The 18334-nt window shown below is 40.3% G+C and overlaps 1 protein-coding gene across 1 annotated transcript in view; it reads left to right on the plus strand.

Moving 5' to 3' along the window:
* The window catches only part of POLN (DNA polymerase nu), a 173991-nt gene that overhangs the window by 100613 nt on the left and 55044 nt on the right, over nucleotides 1-18334 (plus strand). Inside the window, exons 17-19 of the mRNA XM_059923737.1 lie at nucleotides 6943-7000; nucleotides 7953-8027; nucleotides 8944-9058. Of these exons, the coding sequence (XP_059779720.1) occupies nucleotides 6943-7000; nucleotides 7953-8027; nucleotides 8944-9058 (248 nt within the window). The remainder of the gene's footprint in view (nucleotides 1-6942; nucleotides 7001-7952; nucleotides 8028-8943; nucleotides 9059-18334) is intronic.

Here is an 18334-nt window from a genome sequence, read left to right on the forward strand (position 1 = left end):
ACGGGATTAGTTGCTCCGCTGCATATGAGATCTTCCCAGACCAGGGATTGAACCCATGTCCCCTGCATTGGCAGGCAGATTCTTATCCACTGTGCCACCAGGGAAGTCACCCTCAAAAAATTAAAAATAGAACTACCATATGATCAAGCAACTCCACTGGGTATTTATCCAAAGAAAAATTTAAAATTAATTTGAAAAGATATCTACACCCTCATGTTCGTTGCAGCATTATTTACAATAGTCAAGACAAGGAAACATCGTAAAGGTCCATCGATGGATGAATGGATAAAGAAAATGTGGCATATATATACAAATAATATTATTCAGTTATAAAAAGAATGAAATCTTGCCATTTATGACACATGGATGGACCTTGAGGACATTATGCTAAGTGAAACAGATTGGACAGAAAAGGATAAATACCATATGATCTCACTTATATGTGGAATCTTAAAAAACAAAACAAAAAAAAACAAACTCATGCATATAGAGAACAGATTGGTGGTTGCCTGAGGCGATGAGTGGGAGGTGGGCGAAGTGAGAGAAAGGGGTCAAAATGTACAAATTTCTAGTTATAAAGTGAGTAAGCCATGGGGATGTCATGTACAGCATGGTGACTATAGTTAATACTGTATTGCATGTTTGAAAGTTGCTAAGAGAGTGGATCTTGAAAGTTCTCATCACAGGAAAAAATGCAACTGTGTGTGGTGATGGATATTAAATGGACTTTTTGTGGTGATCATTTTGCAGTATATACAAATATTGAATATGTTGTATACCTGAAACTAATTGTTAATGTCAATGACACCAAAATTTTTAAAAGGAGGGGAAGGGGAGCCAGGATCACCAAGGGGGGCAGATAGCATGCTGCGTTGGGGAAACTGCAGGGAGCTCGGGTTGGCTGGAGCTGGCGTGTCTGTGGGGCAGTGGTGAGAGATGGAGTTGGCAGTGGTGATCAAGATCAAATCGTAGGGGCACGAACTCTACCTCTGGGATAGTGGAAAACCACTGAGATATTTGAAGCCGAGGGGTGAAAAGGTTGGTTTAGTGTTTTTGCAAGCTTACCCTAGTGGCAACCCTGTTCCCAGCCTGGGTGACTCTGCTCTGAGGGGTGCTCTTTGGTTCCCCCTCCCAGTCAGAGTGACAGCACCCTGTTATCGTCCTGCATGGGCACAGTTTGTAGTGATGCTACTTCTCTCTCTCTTTGTTCTCGCTAAACTGCAGTGTAAGCCCCTCAGGGCAGGACCCATGTCTGTCCTATTTTATTTATTCCTTGCCTCTCCCCACTAGGATGGAAGCTCCGTGGGAGCAGGAACTCTGCCTGCCGTGTCCACCACTTGTTTTCCCAGCTCCTAGCAGAATATCTGGAATAAACTAGGAGCCCGATAAACAGTAGTTAACAGAGGGAATGATAGAGTTGCTTCACTCGTGGTTGGGAGAGTGTTGTTAGAACCCATGTAAGATGTGACCAGGACACGGGCAGCGGAAAAGAGGCAGGGAATGTGGAAGGGAAGACGTCCAGGAGGTAAAGCAGGTCTGGGCTATGCGGGGAGGGGGCCCGGGGGAGGGTGCAGGGAGTGGACAAGAGCATCTAGAGCATCTAGAGACACATCTGTTGGACTTGGGAAACCAGCTGGAATGGAGACACCATCTGTTAGCTGGTTCATTCATTCTCTCATTCACTCATCTTGGGGGCAGGTGGCCCATGACTGTGTAGATACATAACACATTTACATTGTGATGAGTGCCAAGGAGAAAATAAACAGGGAAATGGGAATAGAGAGGGATTGGGGGGGTGCTGCTTTGGCTTAGATGTTCCAGGAAGGCTTCACTGAGTAGGTGACATTTGAGCTGTGGCTTCAAAGCTGAGAAGGAGCTGGGCCTGCTAAGGTCTGGAAGAAAGACCATCTAGTCAAAGGCTCCAAGTCAGGATCACTTCCGGAGGATACGGCACCCTGTGAGACGCTGAAAGGCATTCTGTGAAAAGGGTTCCATAGCCAACTAAATCTGAGGTATGCTGCAGGCCAAGCTCTCTTCAGGGCTTTACTTCACAGCGTAGTTGAACGATTACCTGGTAGGGAATTTGCACATCTTGAGTTGCAGCCCCAACTCTGCCTCTTGCTGGCCTGAATCCACCTTTTGCTGCTGCAAAGCTCACCTGTCTCTGTCTGCACCAGCAGCGTCCACGCTGCGACTGACATCAACCCTCCCTCCTCTGGCACTGTTGCATGGACTTCAGTTTGCTGTTTGGTCAGTTGATGTTCTCCCCAGATGGTAACCTTTCTCATGACACCACCCCTCTCACTTTGTCTCTGTCATTGCACACAGAAAAATACTTTCTGTGATCACTTCCCAGCCCTTAAGTGAAGGCTGTACTCAGAAACTTGATTTCAAAGAGTACAGCATAGAAAGGGGGAAATAATAAAGTAACTTTTCAGTGGAGAACTTAGCAAACACCACCTGAGATCAAGGTCGACATCAGCAGTGATAGGTCATGTCGACAGCAGGTGCCGTTGACGTGATGGGGCACTTTACCTCTGGGGTGTTCCTCCCCAAACCCGTAACCCCAGTCTAACCATGAGAAACAACAAGCAAATCCCAACTGAGGGATATTCTGCCTGACCAGTGCTCCTCAAAACAAGGTCATAAAAAAATCTGGGAAACTGCCACAGCCGAGAGGAGCCTAAGGAAACATGATGACTGAATGTGATGTGGTGTCCTGGATGGGGTCTTGGAGCAGAAAAAGGACATTAGGTGAAAACTGGTGAAATCCAAATAAAGTATAGAGTTTAGTTAATAATAGTGTACTGATGTTGGTTTCTTAGTTGTGTGAAAGATACCCTAGAAACGTAAGATGCTAGCAATATGGGAAATTGGGTGAGGGGCATATGGGGACTCCCTATACTATCTTCCTAACTTTTCTGTAAAACTGTTCTAAAATAAAAAGTTTATTTTAATTAAAAAAAAAAATTTAACATAATAGAAGATTCCATAGATGTTTTTGGTCCTCTCCATCAAAATATTCTGGTTCCATTTTTATCAGCTGATTTATTTAATTTTAATAACTGTTCATCTCTAGACATATTTGGAACACTTCATAAAAGCAATTCTGTTTGAAAGTAATTTATTTTTTCTTATTTGGTGATTGTATGTTCCTCTAGTCTCCAATTAGTGTGCATAACATTTTTATCTGGCTTGTTTAAGGTTGGCTTACGGGAACTACTGTTCCTCTTCTTTCCCTGCAACTTGACAGTGAAAGACAGTGTTCGGGAGTTCCTTGGTAGCCTAGTGGTTAGGATTCTGGGTTTTCAGTGCTGTGGTTCAGGTTCAGTCCCTGGTTGGGGAACTGAGATCCCACAAGCTGCACACCGTGGCCAAAAAAACCAAAACCATATACAGAAAGAAAGAAAGAAAGAGAGCGAGCGAGAGAAAGAAAGAAAGAAAGAAAGGGAGAGAGGAAAGGAAGGAAAGAAGGAAGGGTTCATGGTTGAGGTTCTCTGCTGTAGTCAGATGCCAAAGCGCTCATTCATGCCTCGGCAAGTCACCATGAGCAGAATGGCCACTGTGGGATAATAGAAAAGAAGATGCCATTTGAGATTAGTGGGAGTGCCTGGGAATTGGGCTAATGTCTATCAGCAACGGTGGAGAAAAAAAAGAGCTAAAACATTCAAGTGCCTTCTTAGGATGCATTCTTCCATATGGTCGAAGGATAAAATATACATTTTAATGTTCCTTAAAATGTTCAAATTGGGACTTCCCTGGTGGTCCAGTGGTTAAGAATCTGCCTTCCAATGCAGGTGACGCAGGTTCCATCCCTTGTCGGGGAACTGAGATCCCACATGCCGTGGGGCAGCTAAGCCCACGCGAGCCCTAGAGCCCACGGGCCACAAGTGCCACAACTACTGAGCCCGCACACTCTGGATCCTGCGCACCACAACTAGAGAAAAGCCCGTGTGCTGCAACGAAACGACCCCACAGGACTTCCCTGGTGGCGCAGTGGTTAAGAATCCGCCTGCCAATGCAGGGGACACGGGTTCGAGCCCTGGACCAGGAAGATCCCGCGTGCCACGGAGCAACTAAGTCCATGCACCACAACTACTGAGCCTGCGGGCCCTCATGCCACAACTACTGAGCCCACACACTGCAACTACTGAAGCCCATGTGCCTAGAGCCTGTGCTCCGCAACGAGAAGCTACCGCAATGAGAAGCCCACGCGCCACAATGAAGAGTAGACCCTGCTCACTGCAACTAGAGAAAACCTGTGCACAGCAACAAAGACCCAACGCAGCCAAAAAAAAAAAAAAAGGCCCCACATGCTGCAATGAAAGATCCTGCATGCCGCAACTAAGACCCGACACAACCAAATAAATATTTTTTTTAAATGTTCAAATTGTAGAACATATTTAACAAAGTGTGCTATATAGGTTAGATATTTAGTGAAGTTTCTGTTATTTTATTATTTGTTATATTGTAAAACATAAAAAGTGGCATTTAATTATTAAAAAGCTTCCTTCATATTCTTCTGAAGATAATCAATTTAAACTTCGCATTTCTGCTTTCTCAGGACAAATAAGAAACTTATTTATCGCTCTTCCCATTGGTAAAGGAACTTTCATTAAAACTGATGTTTTATGTGCTGTGGGAGGGAAATGATTTCAGGAATCATGCCAGACGACCCTGACACCATGCTGTGCTTACCAAGAGCTTCTAGCTGGGCACGTTAGTTACAGTCTGGTCTGATCCTGATTTGACATGCTATTGGATAGAGAACACATTCTGTTTTATACAGCTATAGACGCTGACGTTACTCAAAGTGAGTAAATTTTATAGATGTTCTTTTATTAGTTTGAGAAAAGTCCCTTCTTTTCCTAGTTGAGTTGTTTTAATATGAATGGGTGTTGGATTTCGTCGAATGCTTTTAATATCCTGTTGTGGTGATGATGTGCTTTTTGTCCTTTATTCTACTAATCTGGTGTATTATATTAATTATTTTTGGATTTTAAACCAACCTTGTATTTCTGAGATAAATCCCACTTGGTCGTGGTGCATAACCCTTTTTACATGTTGCTAGATTCAGTTTGCTAATATTTATTGAGGATCTTTGTGTCTATTTATGGAGGATGTTCTATTTGGTGTCTGGCTTTAGCATCAGGGTAACACCTCATAGAATGGGTTGGCAATCTCCTCACTCTGCCATTCTGGAAGTACCTTTCATTGCTGAATTTTCTGAGAGTTCTTTATATGTTTTGAATCTAACATGATTTGCAAAAATAAGTTTGGTGGAGTCCAGTGTTTCACTGTTTTCTTTTATGGACCATGCTGATGGTGTGTATCTAGCAACTCTTTATCTAACCCAAGATTACAAAGATTTTCTCTTAAGTTTCCTTCTAAAAGCTTTAGAGTTTTACATTTTACATTTATGATCCATAAATTATAGAATCAGCTTCTTGATAGCTATGAAAAATCCTGCTAGTATTTTGATTGGGACTGTATTAAATTCATAGATCAATTTGGGAGTCATTGGCATATTAAGGTTGAATATTCTAACCCATGAACATGGTATATCTTTCCATTTATTTAGGGCTTTTAAATTTTCTTTCATCAGGATTCTATAGTTTTCAACATACAGATTTATACCTAAATATTTTGGGGTGCTATTATAAATGACATTGTTCATTTAATTTCAATGTCCAATTATTCATTGGTACTATGTAGACATAGAATCGATTTTTGTATATTGACTTTATGTTGATACTTTGGTCAACTCATTTATTAGTTCTGGAAAGCTTTTTTGTAGTTTCCATGGGTTCTTCCATATATGAAATCACATCTTTAGTGAATAAGGGTCATTCTACTTCTTCCTTTGTACTGTATGCTTTTCATTATTTTGTCCTTCCTTATTGTGCTGGCTAGGACCTCCTATATTATGTTGAATAGAAGTGTTCATGGTGGACATCCTTGCCTGCTCCTGATTTTGAGGAGAATACACTGAGTTTTCCACCATCAGGATGATGTTAGCTTTAGGTTTTGTCACAGGCTCTGCCTATGATGTTAAAGGAGTCCCTTCTGTTCCCAGTTTGCTGAGAGTAGTTTTTGTCATGAATGGATATTTAACTTTGTCAGATGCTTTTTCTGCATCTATTAAGATGATCATGTGACTTTTCTTCTCTAATCTATTAATATGCTGAATGACATTGATAGATTTTCAAATGTTGAACCAGCCAAGGCTGGGGTTTGGGGGATTAACCCCACTTCGTCATGACGGATTGTCCTATTGTTGGATTTGATTTGCTAATATTCTGTTTAGGATCTTTGGTGTGTATATTCATACGGGATATGGGTCTGTAGTTTTCTTTTCTTGAAATGTCATGTCTGGTTTTGTTATTAGGATATTATTGACCTCATAAAATGAGTTAGGAAGTACTTCATCCTCTTTTTTTTTCTGGTAGGGATCGTGTAGAACTGGTACAATCAGCAAGCACTAAGACCAAGGCTGGTGCCAAGTGCCAAGAGCAATAGCCTTGGTTAGAGTGGAGAGACCCAAATACTCATCTTAAAATACCTTTTTAAAGGAAAGTACAGTGTACAGATTTCACAGAAATCTACATTAGCATATTATGTAGGAATTTTAAAGGTAACTAAGTTCATAATTCAGGCTGCTGATGAAAGAATTACTATATATAATTATGATAAGGGTCACACAGGCTAAAGTCAAAAAGAATTGTTCTCATATTTGCTGATAATACCTAGTGATATACCCACCAAAATTATGTTTCACTATTAGTTGTATTAAGTATGAATACACTTATGCATAGTACATTGGCATTAGTTATTTTGTTAATGTTTAATAAAACGTGACACATTTTAAATACCATTAAATTGTACAGATTAATTTAAGAGAAGATATTTCAACTAAAGCAATTTCCCTCTTATTATTCACAGAATATCCAAGGCATCTCCAAGCACCCAATTCAAATAACTAAACCTCAAAATTTTCAAGGTAACACATTTCTTTCTACTTTGCAGAAGTCTTGGGTAACATTTTCTAAAAACCTAGAGATGTTGTAATTGTTTTTCTGTGTAACTAACTGCTTTTCTTTCCTGAAGTTCTCCTCTGTATTTGCATGACCAGGATTTAAATATACATTGAAAAATAAAACACAGCTAAAGTGATATGGTACCTCCCCTTTAGCACTTTATAAGTTAAAATAGATGATAATTATACAAGGGAAGTAGCTCCCCTCCTACTATCTCTCCCCCACCAACTTCCCAACAAAGAAAAAACAAACAGACATACAACAGAACTGGCTTTTATTAAAGTCTGAAAATTACTGGAAATGTTTATGAAAGCATAGTAACACTCTTCTTTCTCTTAAGCTATTCTACTGTAATGCTGATGGTTACATTTCTAAAAAAGAAAAAGGTCAAATCTGAGCAAAGTAGGGCTCTGTGGCCCACTCCCAGTAAACTCCTGCCCCCTTTGCTTTGGGAACTGCTACTTCCGGAAGGTCAGGGCCAAACAATGAAGTGCGATGAGCAGTCCTTTTTAAAGTACACATAATCGTGCGTGAACACAACTCATGGGAGGTGAGCAGCAACTTCGCCTCCTCCAGCCCTGTAAAATACACTCAGTGGGGAAATCTTAGACTCTGTGCTTCCGCAAAGGAGATCTTCTCAGCGGTGAGGCCAGAAGATCTCTAGGTGGCTCTTACTGCAATGTTTGACCTTTTCTTCATTAGAATTCTACACAGAACAGGAGATTTTAACAGCAGAAAATCTAGTTTACTTTCAGTAGTCTTATGATGTTTTAAAATTACATTAAAAATATTAAGAAAAATCAGAAATCTAGACTCTTCTGACTTTAGAATGATGTTAAAATAACTTTGTATGAGGAATAGCTATGAATCAGCTCACGACCAAATTCACCAAGTGCTCTTGAAATAATGATTCAGGTAAAGACGAACTCCTTACCATCTCCCCGAGGACCGTGTTTGTTTCATCCGATGGCCACACCTTCCTAGCAGCAGGTATGTGCGGGCCATGGTAGAGACACCGTGTCATTGGATCCCACGTTATGCGTTTCATACAGTTCAAATATTTAGAAATGGAATAATACAAAGGTGCTTACAGAACTCATTCTTTAAAATAAGTCCTGGCAAGTATTTATATGAAGCAAGGATTTCTTATGCACAGTAAGTGAGAACAGCTCTGCTTCCTGGGTCCCTTCACTTTGCCACGACTAGATCCCAAATTCCTCTGTCTGGTGCCACTCTGTCTGCCCCCTTTCTCCTCTCTGTCCCCATCACCCGTGGCGCTCTGCCTTGCTCTCTTGCTGCAGTCCTGCTGGTTCCTCTGCTGTCCCCCAACAACCAGCCAGCTCCACCTCGGGCCCTGCGTGGAACCCCCTCCCCAGATGTGGTCCTGCTCCCTCCTCCACCTCATACCTCTGCTGGAAGGTCACTTCCTTGATGACACTTTACAGCAGCTCCCTACACACACTGACTCTGGAAGCTCCTTCTCTTGATCGATCTTTTCCATTTCATTTCTCACCTTCTAACACGCTGAATAATTCAGATTGCCTCCCTCCCCTCAAGTATAAGTTCTACGCAGGAAGGGATTGTTGCCTGTTTTGTTCACTAGCATATCCCAAGCACACAGCCTGGCGCACAGCAGGCCTTTTAAAATTCTGATGTTCCAATGAACTGATGAATGAATACAGCCCACCCTGGAGGCATGGCCAGTCTCGCAGAAGAGGTCTCGGGACTTTTAGACCCAGGGATGGCCAATAGACCCGAGGCCTAAGGACCCTGGCATATGAGAGGTGGGCACATTGACCTTGATTCCTCAGTGGGGAGGGAAGATTGAGGGTCCCCTGGGGGTGGGTAGCAACAATGAGGGACATTGTTCCTAGATTCTGAATTAATGCAGAGCTCTATCTAACAGACTTTTCACAGATTGAATTGCGCATTCTTGCACACTTATCTGGGGATCCAGAACTTTTGAAGTTATTCCAGGAATCTGAAAGAGATGATGTATTTTCCACCCTGACTTCACAGTGGTAAGATATATGAGCTCATAATAGTATCAGATCTGCAGGAATGCTGACACGATTTTAAAAGCCTGAAGTTGTTCCAAACCTATTTTCATAAGAAAGAAATTATACTTTTCTCTAGTAGTTAATCTCTTTGAAAAGAAGAGTAGGTAACGAGGATGCCAAGAGTTTCCTAATTATGAAAGAAATGGTAATTCTTCACCACGAGAAAGGAAGTCCATTGCGAAAGAATATAATAGAAATATCGAAAAATCAAAAGTGAAAGTCATGCACGCCCTCCAGATGAGTGTCACTCAGAGAAGACAAAGCCCAGTGCCTGAAGGCAACCTGAGGTGGCAATCCTATCTTCAGCCCCACTGAAGCCCTGATTTGCTGTTTGGGTACAAAACAAGTCTACGCTTAATGCTATTCCTTCTCACTGCCGGCTCATCCTTGCTTTTTTGAATAAACTTTCATTTTGCCTACTTAGGCTTTTCTTCTTTCGGTTTGAAGCCTGTAACTCCTCCCATCTAAGGCCATGAATGCCTTTCTTCAGGGTGCAGTTGGTCCCGAGGTCCAAAGCCAGCAAGATCAGGCTCAGACCCTGCCTGCCCCCTCCCTGCCCACCCCCCAGCTCAGCAACTCTCAGCTCAGGTTGACGCAGTGCCGCCAGGTCCTGGTGCTTTCGCCCCGCCTGCGGCTCCCAGGGAAAGGCCCTTCTCCTTGGTGCACACCGTTTATTCTTCTTAAAACTGAGATATAATTCACAGACCATAAAATTCAGCCTTTCAAAGTGTACAATTCAGTGGGTTTTAGTACATTCACAAGGTTTTGCAACCATCATCACTGTCTAATTCCAGAACATTTCCATTACCCTAAAGAGAAATCCCACACCCAGTAGCTATCATTCCCCAGCTTTCCCTCCCCCACGGAAACCACTAATCTATTTTGTCTCTATACATTTGTCTATTCTGGACATTTCACATTAATGGAATCATACAGCATATGGCCTTTTGTGACCGTCTTCTTTCACTGAACATAATGTTTTCAAGGTTCATCCATGCTGTAGCATGTATCAATACTTCATTCCTTTTCATGGCCAAATAATATTCCATTATATGGAATAATGTATTCTGTATATTTCAGTATAAACAAAAAAATAATATTCCATTTATTTATCCATTCATCAGTTAATGGATATTTGGGTTGTTTCCACCTTTTGGCTGTTATGAATAGTACCGCTGTAAACATTCATGTACAAGTCTTTGTGTGGAAATATGGTTTCATTTCTCTTGGGTAGATACCTAGGAGAAGAATTTCTGGGTCATATGGTAATTCTATGTTTAACTTTTTTAAATTGTGGTAAAATAACATAACATAAAATTTACCATCTTAACCATTTTAAAATGTACAATTCATGTCACAATAGTGGCAACTATATTTAATTTTTTGAGGAATTGCCGAAACAGTTTCCAAAATAACTACACCATTTTACACCCCACAAGCAGTGTATGGGTTTCCAATTTCTCCACCTTCTTGCCAATACTTTTTATCCTCTGTCTTTTTGATTCTAGCCATCCCAGTGGGTGTGAAGTGGTAGCTTTGTTGTTTGATTTGCACTTCCCTGATGACTGCCAATGTTGAGCATCTTTTCTTATTCTCTATCTTTGTCTCTTTCCCTCCTCTACACCTTTACACACGTGCACCTGGGTGTTTTGCTCACCCCAGCTTTCTCTGCGTACTTCCTCCCAGAAGATGGTCTCTCTTCTGTTTCAGTTCCTGTCCAGTTAGGATATAAGATAACATAGAATTTTTAAGGCATGTGATAGATTTAATAATACCCCTGCCCTCTCTCCCGAGGTGTGGAAAGTCTTAGAAGATTGTTTCTACCTAGGCAGGAAGAGTATTTTGCTTATTTGTTTCACATTTGAGCTTTGTTGCCATCTTAGTGCTTTGGTGGAAGGGTGCTATGGATATTCTCCTTGACAGTGTGAAAGAATCTATCTGTGATTCAAGGTGAGTGCTTGTGCATAGATCACTAAGCTTGTTTCTTGTTCAATGGGCCCAAAGCTACTCTGGCTGTTGCTGACCAAGTGTTACAGAAAAATATTTTTGTCGAAGTATCAGGCAAAGGATGCAACTAAAGCAGTGCCAAGAGGGAAGTGTACAGCACTGATGCTTACATCAGAAATGAGGAAAGATCTCAGATAAATCATCAAACTTTCTGTCTCAAGAAACCTGAAAAAGATGATTAAGAAGGAAGAAGGAAGGAAATAGTAAAGATAAGAGCAGAAACCTATGAAATTGAAAAGAGAAAGCAATAGCAAAAATCAATGAAACAAAAGTTGATTCTTCAAAAATATCAATAAAATTAATAAACTCTAGCAAGACTGAAAAAAATAAAAATAGAGAAGACACAAAGCACCAATATCAGGAATAGAACAGAGGATATTAGTACAGATTCTGCAAACATCAAAAGGATAATAAGGGAACACTATGAACAACTTTATGCTCAAAAATTCAACAATTTAGAAGAAATGGATCAATTTCTTGAAAACCACAAACTATCAAAACCCAACTATGATGAAATACATAACCTGAATAGTCCTATAAACGTTAAAGAAATTGAATTTTTAGTTTAAAATCTCCTGAGAAGGAAATCTGCAGGGCCAGATGCCTTCCATGGAGTATTTTACCAAACATTTAAAGAATTAACACCAGTTGTATACAACCTCTTCCAGAAAATAGAAGATGAAGGAACACTTCCCAATCATACTGTGAAGCCAGTATTACCCTGATACCAAAACCAGACAAAGACTAAAAACAAAATAAAACAAAACACAATCCCATGCAGACCAATATCACTCCCAAATTTAGATGTAAAAACCCTCAGCAAAATATTAGCAAACCAAATCCAACAGCATCTTAAAATGTTGTATGGTGTATAATTATACACCATGTCCAAGTAGGATTTATTCCAGGTACGCAAGGCTGGTTTAACACTCAAAAATCAGTCTAGTCCACCATGTGGTCAAGCTAAAGAATAAAAATAATATGATTTTATCAATTGACCTAGACAAAGCATTTGACAAAATCCAACACCCATTCATGATAAAAATTCTCAGGAATTTAGAAATAAAGGGGAGCAACCCCAACTTGATAAAGAACATCTACAAAAAACCTACAGCTAACAGCATATTTAATGGTAAAAGGCTAAATGCTTTCCCCCTAAGATCAGTAACAACTTATTAATATTGAATATTGAAGTTCTGGCCACTAAATAAGGCAAGGAAAAGAAATAAATGGTATATAAATTGGAAAGGAAGAAATAAAACTGTTTCTATTTATAGATGATATGATTGTCTATATAGAAAGTCTCAAAGTATATATAAGAAAAAAACATTTTTTAACTCCTAGAACTAATAAGTGAGTTTAGCAAGGTTGCAAGGCACAGTATCAATACACAAAAGCAAATTGCATTTCTATAAACTAACAACAAACATGCAGAAATCGAAATAAAAAATGCAATACCATTTACATTCACTCCAAAGATAATGGAATACTTAAGCATTCAGTTAACAAAATATGTATAGGATCTGTGTGTCTAAAACTACAAAATGCTGATGAAAGAAATCAAAGAAGATCTGATAAATGGAGTGACATACTGTGTTCGTGGAATGGAAGACACAACATAGTAAATATGTCACTTCTCCCTAAATTGAGCCATAAGTTTAATGCAGTCCCTATTAAAACCCAAGCAAGTTTTGTAGACATAGACAAGCTCATTCTAAAATTTAAATGAAAAGGCACAGGCACTAGAATACCTAAAACAGTCTTGACAAAGAAGAAAGTGGTCGGAATCACACCTGATATTAAGACTTAGTACACAGTACCTGGGGACTTCCCTGGCGGTGCAGTGGTTAAGACTTCGCCTTCCAATGCAGGGGGTGCAGGTTCGATCCCTGGTTGGGGAGCTAAGATCTTACGTGCCTCGGGGCCAAAAATCCAAAACATAAAACAGAAGCAATATTGCAACAAATTCAATAAAGATTTTAAAAATGGTCCACATCAAGAAAATCTTTAGAAAAAATACAGAGTAATCAAGAGACTATGGTGTTGGCAGAGGAATAGACACATAGACCAATGGAACAGAAAAGAGAACCAGAAATAGATCCACACAAACACGCACAACTGATTGTCGGGAAAGGTATAAAGTCCCAGGCAGAAAATAATTCTCTTCAGATTCATGTTAAGCTGATCACTCACAAAGCCAGCTTGGGAAGTTCATTTCTGCACTGGATATTGTATATGTCTTTCCTGCATTTTTTTATCTTGTGCCGGTTTTGGGGAGAACTTCAAAAATAAGAAGTTTTTAGTATTTGCATGGTGGTTGCTTCTAATTTCCTACCAGCAGTAGTAATCCAACACTTGTGACTTATACTATAATTAGTTGCTTTGGAAATGATTTTTATGTTCCAAACAGAGGACTAGAATAGCACATGGTGAAACAGCAGCAAATGCACTCTTAAAAATGTTTGTTTCATGTAAATGCCTTATTGTTTGAAACACAAGAAGCAAAAAGGCAATTCTATGTACTCTGAAATATTTAGTAACATTTTCAAAGAATAACAATTTTCTTAAAAAAACCTTTGAGCATATGTAGATCGTGTATAAAAATGGAGACTTGGAAGAAGTCTTGGAGATCATCTGTAAAGCTATGATGTGACTGATGAAAGTCTGACCCAGAGAGTTGGACCCTGCCCACGGGTGCACGTCTGAGCCGGTCAGAGCCGCCTCCTCCAGCTCCAGTGTTTTCACCTGAGCTCGGAAGACACAACCATTCTGCACAGAGGTGGCTTCCTGCACAGTAATCACCACACACGTGCCTGATTAGGTGGTTTCCTAAAAGTTTTACAAGGCAAATAAAAAAGCATTTCTTATCGGTTGTACGTTCAACTCAACATTTTCAGACTGAAACTTAAAAACTAATTTTTCACTGCAGAATATATTAGTTTTTCTTCTGCTTAAGACTTTTCTTGAGTGCTTTTCTGAGTTATTCCCTCGTAAGGCAGGTGTGGTAGATAGTCTTGTGGGCCTCTCTCCTTCTCTGGGGGAAGATGGTGCTTCCGTACCTGTTAGATGCCACACTTGGGCGTGTGACTTGTTCTGGCTAATAAAACGTAAGCAAAAGTGACAAGGGTCATGCCTAAGCTGGGGCTTTAAGCAACTGCACACAGTTCCTCTTGATCTCTTTTGTCTCTATTTTGGCAAAATTGACAGAGGCTGCTCCATCATCCTGCATTATAAATGGTGGACCAGACTGATGGAAAGGTGGTGAAGAAGAAAAATAAAGTATTCTTGCTGTAGGCAGTAAGGTTTCAGAGTGATTTATTATGGCAGTATAACTTGACCTGTCATGGCATCTACAGGACTGGGTGCCAGGACTAAGAGGCTGCTGTCATGAATCCTAAAACGTGTGGCACTGGCTTTGGGGCCAGGTGGCAGGCAGTGAGATGTTTATTGGAGGCTGGAGGATGGCACTTGGTAAATGGTATAACATTTGGCAAAACTGTCACCTGTGATAACTTGTGAAGCAAATAATACCCTAATGAGCTGAGGTTTGGGGCAGAGTGGGCCAGCAGAATGCTAGAACATGCTTTGGTTGCTGTTGTCTGCATGTGACAAGGTACCATAAGAAACAAACTCAGAAAAGAACTGGCCAGTGTACAAGTAGGAATGAAAAGAAATAAGAAGATTCCAGAAAATTGGAGTTTTACATATTTGAATATAGAAATGATTCTCATCTCCAACCAGTAAAAGATGAATCTGAAAAGGGCTTTGAACAACAAAGGCCAGTTAAAACACTGCTTTTAACGAATGAAAGGTACGGCTTTGATGTCTACTGTTAACATCTCTGAAAGAAGGTGGCATCCATAAATCCTTACAGTTTGACAACACAGCGCTGAAAAAAGAGACTAATGGTAGCTTTCCCCCAAATTCCTGATAAGCTGCAGGCACCTGCGGTGAAGTCTGGAGAGAGGATGCATCTCTAAGCGAATTGTGGGAATGTCTGTCGGCACACGGAGCTGACTGAAGTAAAATAGGACTTATTGTGTTTCTGAGCACTGTACTTCCCAAAGAACCTCCAGTCTGGGCTAAAGGAGACTGTGATTGCAAACCTGGGGCCCCACGTATTCTACAACCAAGAAGCAGTCCGGGAAATATGCTCATTCCCCCAAGGAAAGAAAATCCTTCAGTACCCTTTTACATGTAGCCAAGAAAGATAATGGAAAAAGAAGTCCCAGGAGTGGAGCAAATGGCCATGGTGAGCAAGGGGCTGAGAAGGGCCCCTTCAGCGCCTACCCAGCGAGAATTCAGAGTCGCCGTGGACCAGTGACGCCCATGGGTCTCCCACTCTTCCCCTTTCCACGTGGGAGTGCTTGTTGTGGGCGTCCTGTCCCTGCCCCACCGTTGCATAGCACATGTGTGGAGTGAAGGGTAGACTTGACTTTTTAGTTCCTTGGCCTCCAGATCAAGAGAGCCCCATCAAGACCTGATATAAAGATGATCACAAAATCCTGATGCCCTATCAGATGGGACTTGGAATTGTCACTCTTGTCAAGGGGGAGGAAAGCCAATATGTGTGGTCAGAAGGGTGGAGTGTGGTGGAATGTATTATTATTCAAGCATATTTGCTATCCCTCCCTAGAGGAAGAGTGTACTTCCTTGCCCATTGACTCAGGCTTGGCCATGTGAGTTGCTACCAATGACACGTGAACAGAAATGACATTTGTCACCAATGGGTAGAAATTTTAAGAGCCAACACATGGTTATCCATATTTTCTTCTTCCTCTGCCATGACAAGCATCATTGTTCCAGATGTAGGCTAGACTCTGCTCCTGAATCACAGAATGCAGATGACATGGAGCAGAGCCTCAGCTGACCTGTGTTGGACATGTTGCATGAACAAGAAATAAGCCCTTGTTTTTGTAAGCCTCTGAGCATAGCCTAGCCTGTCCTTACTGTACAGCAAAGGTGCAACCATTTGTGTTGTCAGTATTAGGGTATGTCTCTCTTAAAAATGAGCTTAAATACCACGTCCTATCTGCTTCATCACTGAGTTGTACAAGGCTTCAGTAATCTCTGGGTAAGCAGGTTAGTGTTGCAGAGAATTATGTGAGTGCTCTGGGTACTCTAGGCTGACTTTTGGTGACCACCTGAGAGGGTCTCTGCTTGGAAGGCCAAGAACAGCTTTGGAGGGGAGCTCTTTGGGGTTGCCACTAACAGTGATGAAAAGTCTCCTTGGGACCTTGTGGTTTAGAGTCCTGGGTCACACTGCCACATGATAATGAAACCAAGTTCATAGGCCACATGCCCTTGAAAGTTAGCACGACCTCCCCTACACCTTCCTCCTGATGCACTGTACTGGATTATATGTCCTGAAACATAGCTATTTTAGTTTTTTTCATTTGTAATTTATGAGAAAATTAAAGGATGAATTTCTAGTTAAGATATAAAAAATCATAAGAGACTCTTGCTCTAACCCTAACAATCAAACCAAAATAAATAAACTACAAAATTAGTTTTTCTAAACTTACCAGAAATCTGAGGATACAGCTAAGTTACAGAGCTCCAGAAAGTGATGAACCCTTCACAGAAAAGAAGAAACCCCTGGCTTCTCTCATCCCTGGTGGAGTGGAGGAGGAGGAGGAATCTGCCATAGAGGGGATAAGAAGAGACCATCTAAACCCTACTTGCACATGGGCTAGTGTGACAGAATTCTAAAGAGAACCTTGAAAGCCGCCCGAGAGAAGAAGACATTATATACAAAGAACAACACAAAATACAGCTGACTTTTTACAGAAACGGCAGAGACCAGAAGACGATGGAACAAACATCCTTACCGTGCTGAAAGAAACATTCAATCTAGATTTCTAGATCCAGAAAATTATCTCTCAAAAATTAAGGCAAAATAAAGACAATTTAAGATTTACAAAATCTGAAAGAATGTGTCTTAGTAGACCTGCTCTACTAGAAATGCTAATAGAAGTTCTTCAAAAGACAATTTAAGATTTACAAAATCTGAAAGAATGTGTCTTAGTAGACCTGCTCTACTAGAAATGCTAATAGAAGTTCTTCAGGCTCAAGAGAAATGATACCTCATGAAACTCTGGATCTTCAGGAAGGAATAAAGAGCACCAGAACGGGTCAATACCAGGATAAATATAAAAAACATTTAAATCTTTATTTTACATAGTTTATTTTATATATATAGTTTATATAGTTCTATGTATAGTTTATATATAGTTTGAATTCTTGAAAAGACTAAGATTTTTAAAAAGTTTGTAACATAGATCTAAAATATAAGGCATTAAAAAGTACAAAGGGTAGGAAAGGGAGTAAATGGAATTATACTCTTTTCAGGTTCTTACACTGTGAAGTATTACAATATTATTTGAAGGTAGACTATGATGACTTAAAGATGCATACTGTAATTTCTAGGGCAGCCTCTAAAACAATACCAAAAGAAGTATAGCTTAAAAAAATCAGTGGAGGTAGGGGCTTCCCTGGTGGCACAGTGGACTCCATGCTCCCAATGCATCCCTGCTCAGGGAACTAGATCCCACATGCATGCCGCAACTAAGAGTTCACATGCCACAACTAAGGAGCACACATGCTGCAACTAAGGCCCTGCCTCTCGCAACTAAGACCTGGTGCAACCAAATAAATAAAATAAATTAAAAAATAAAGTAAATTTTAAAAAAAATCAATGGAGGCAATAAAATGGGATATTAAAAAATATGCGATTCACCCAAAAGAATTCAATGAAAGAGAGACAGAACAAAATGCAAATGGGGTAAATGAAAATCAAATACCAAGATGGGATGCTAACACTGCAAAACAAAGAGTGTGACCAGAAATAAAGAAAAACATTTCATAATGATGAAAGACTGATTCATCAAGAAGACACAACAGTCCTAAATTTGAATGTATCTAATATGAGAACTTCACAATACTTGAAGCAAAAATTGACAGAACTAAAGAGAGAAATAGAATTTACATTTCATTCATTCATCCACTGAAAAAGTCTTACTGCATTTCCCGGAAGGGAAATTTATTTTCAAATGAGGTTTATTTTATTTTTTTATAAATTTATTTATTTTATTTATTTTTGGCTGCATTGGGTCTTCACTGCTGCACGCAGGCTTTCTCTGGTTGCTGTGAGCGGGAGTTACTCCGCTGTGGTGCATGGGCTTCTCATTGCAGTGGCTTCTCTTGTTTCAGAGCACGGGCTCTAGGCGC

Source organism: Balaenoptera ricei, chromosome 5 (assembly GCF_028023285.1).
Source record: "Balaenoptera ricei isolate mBalRic1 chromosome 5, mBalRic1.hap2, whole genome shotgun sequence".
NCBI classification, from domain to species: domain Eukaryota; kingdom Metazoa; phylum Chordata; class Mammalia; order Artiodactyla; family Balaenopteridae; genus Balaenoptera; species Balaenoptera ricei.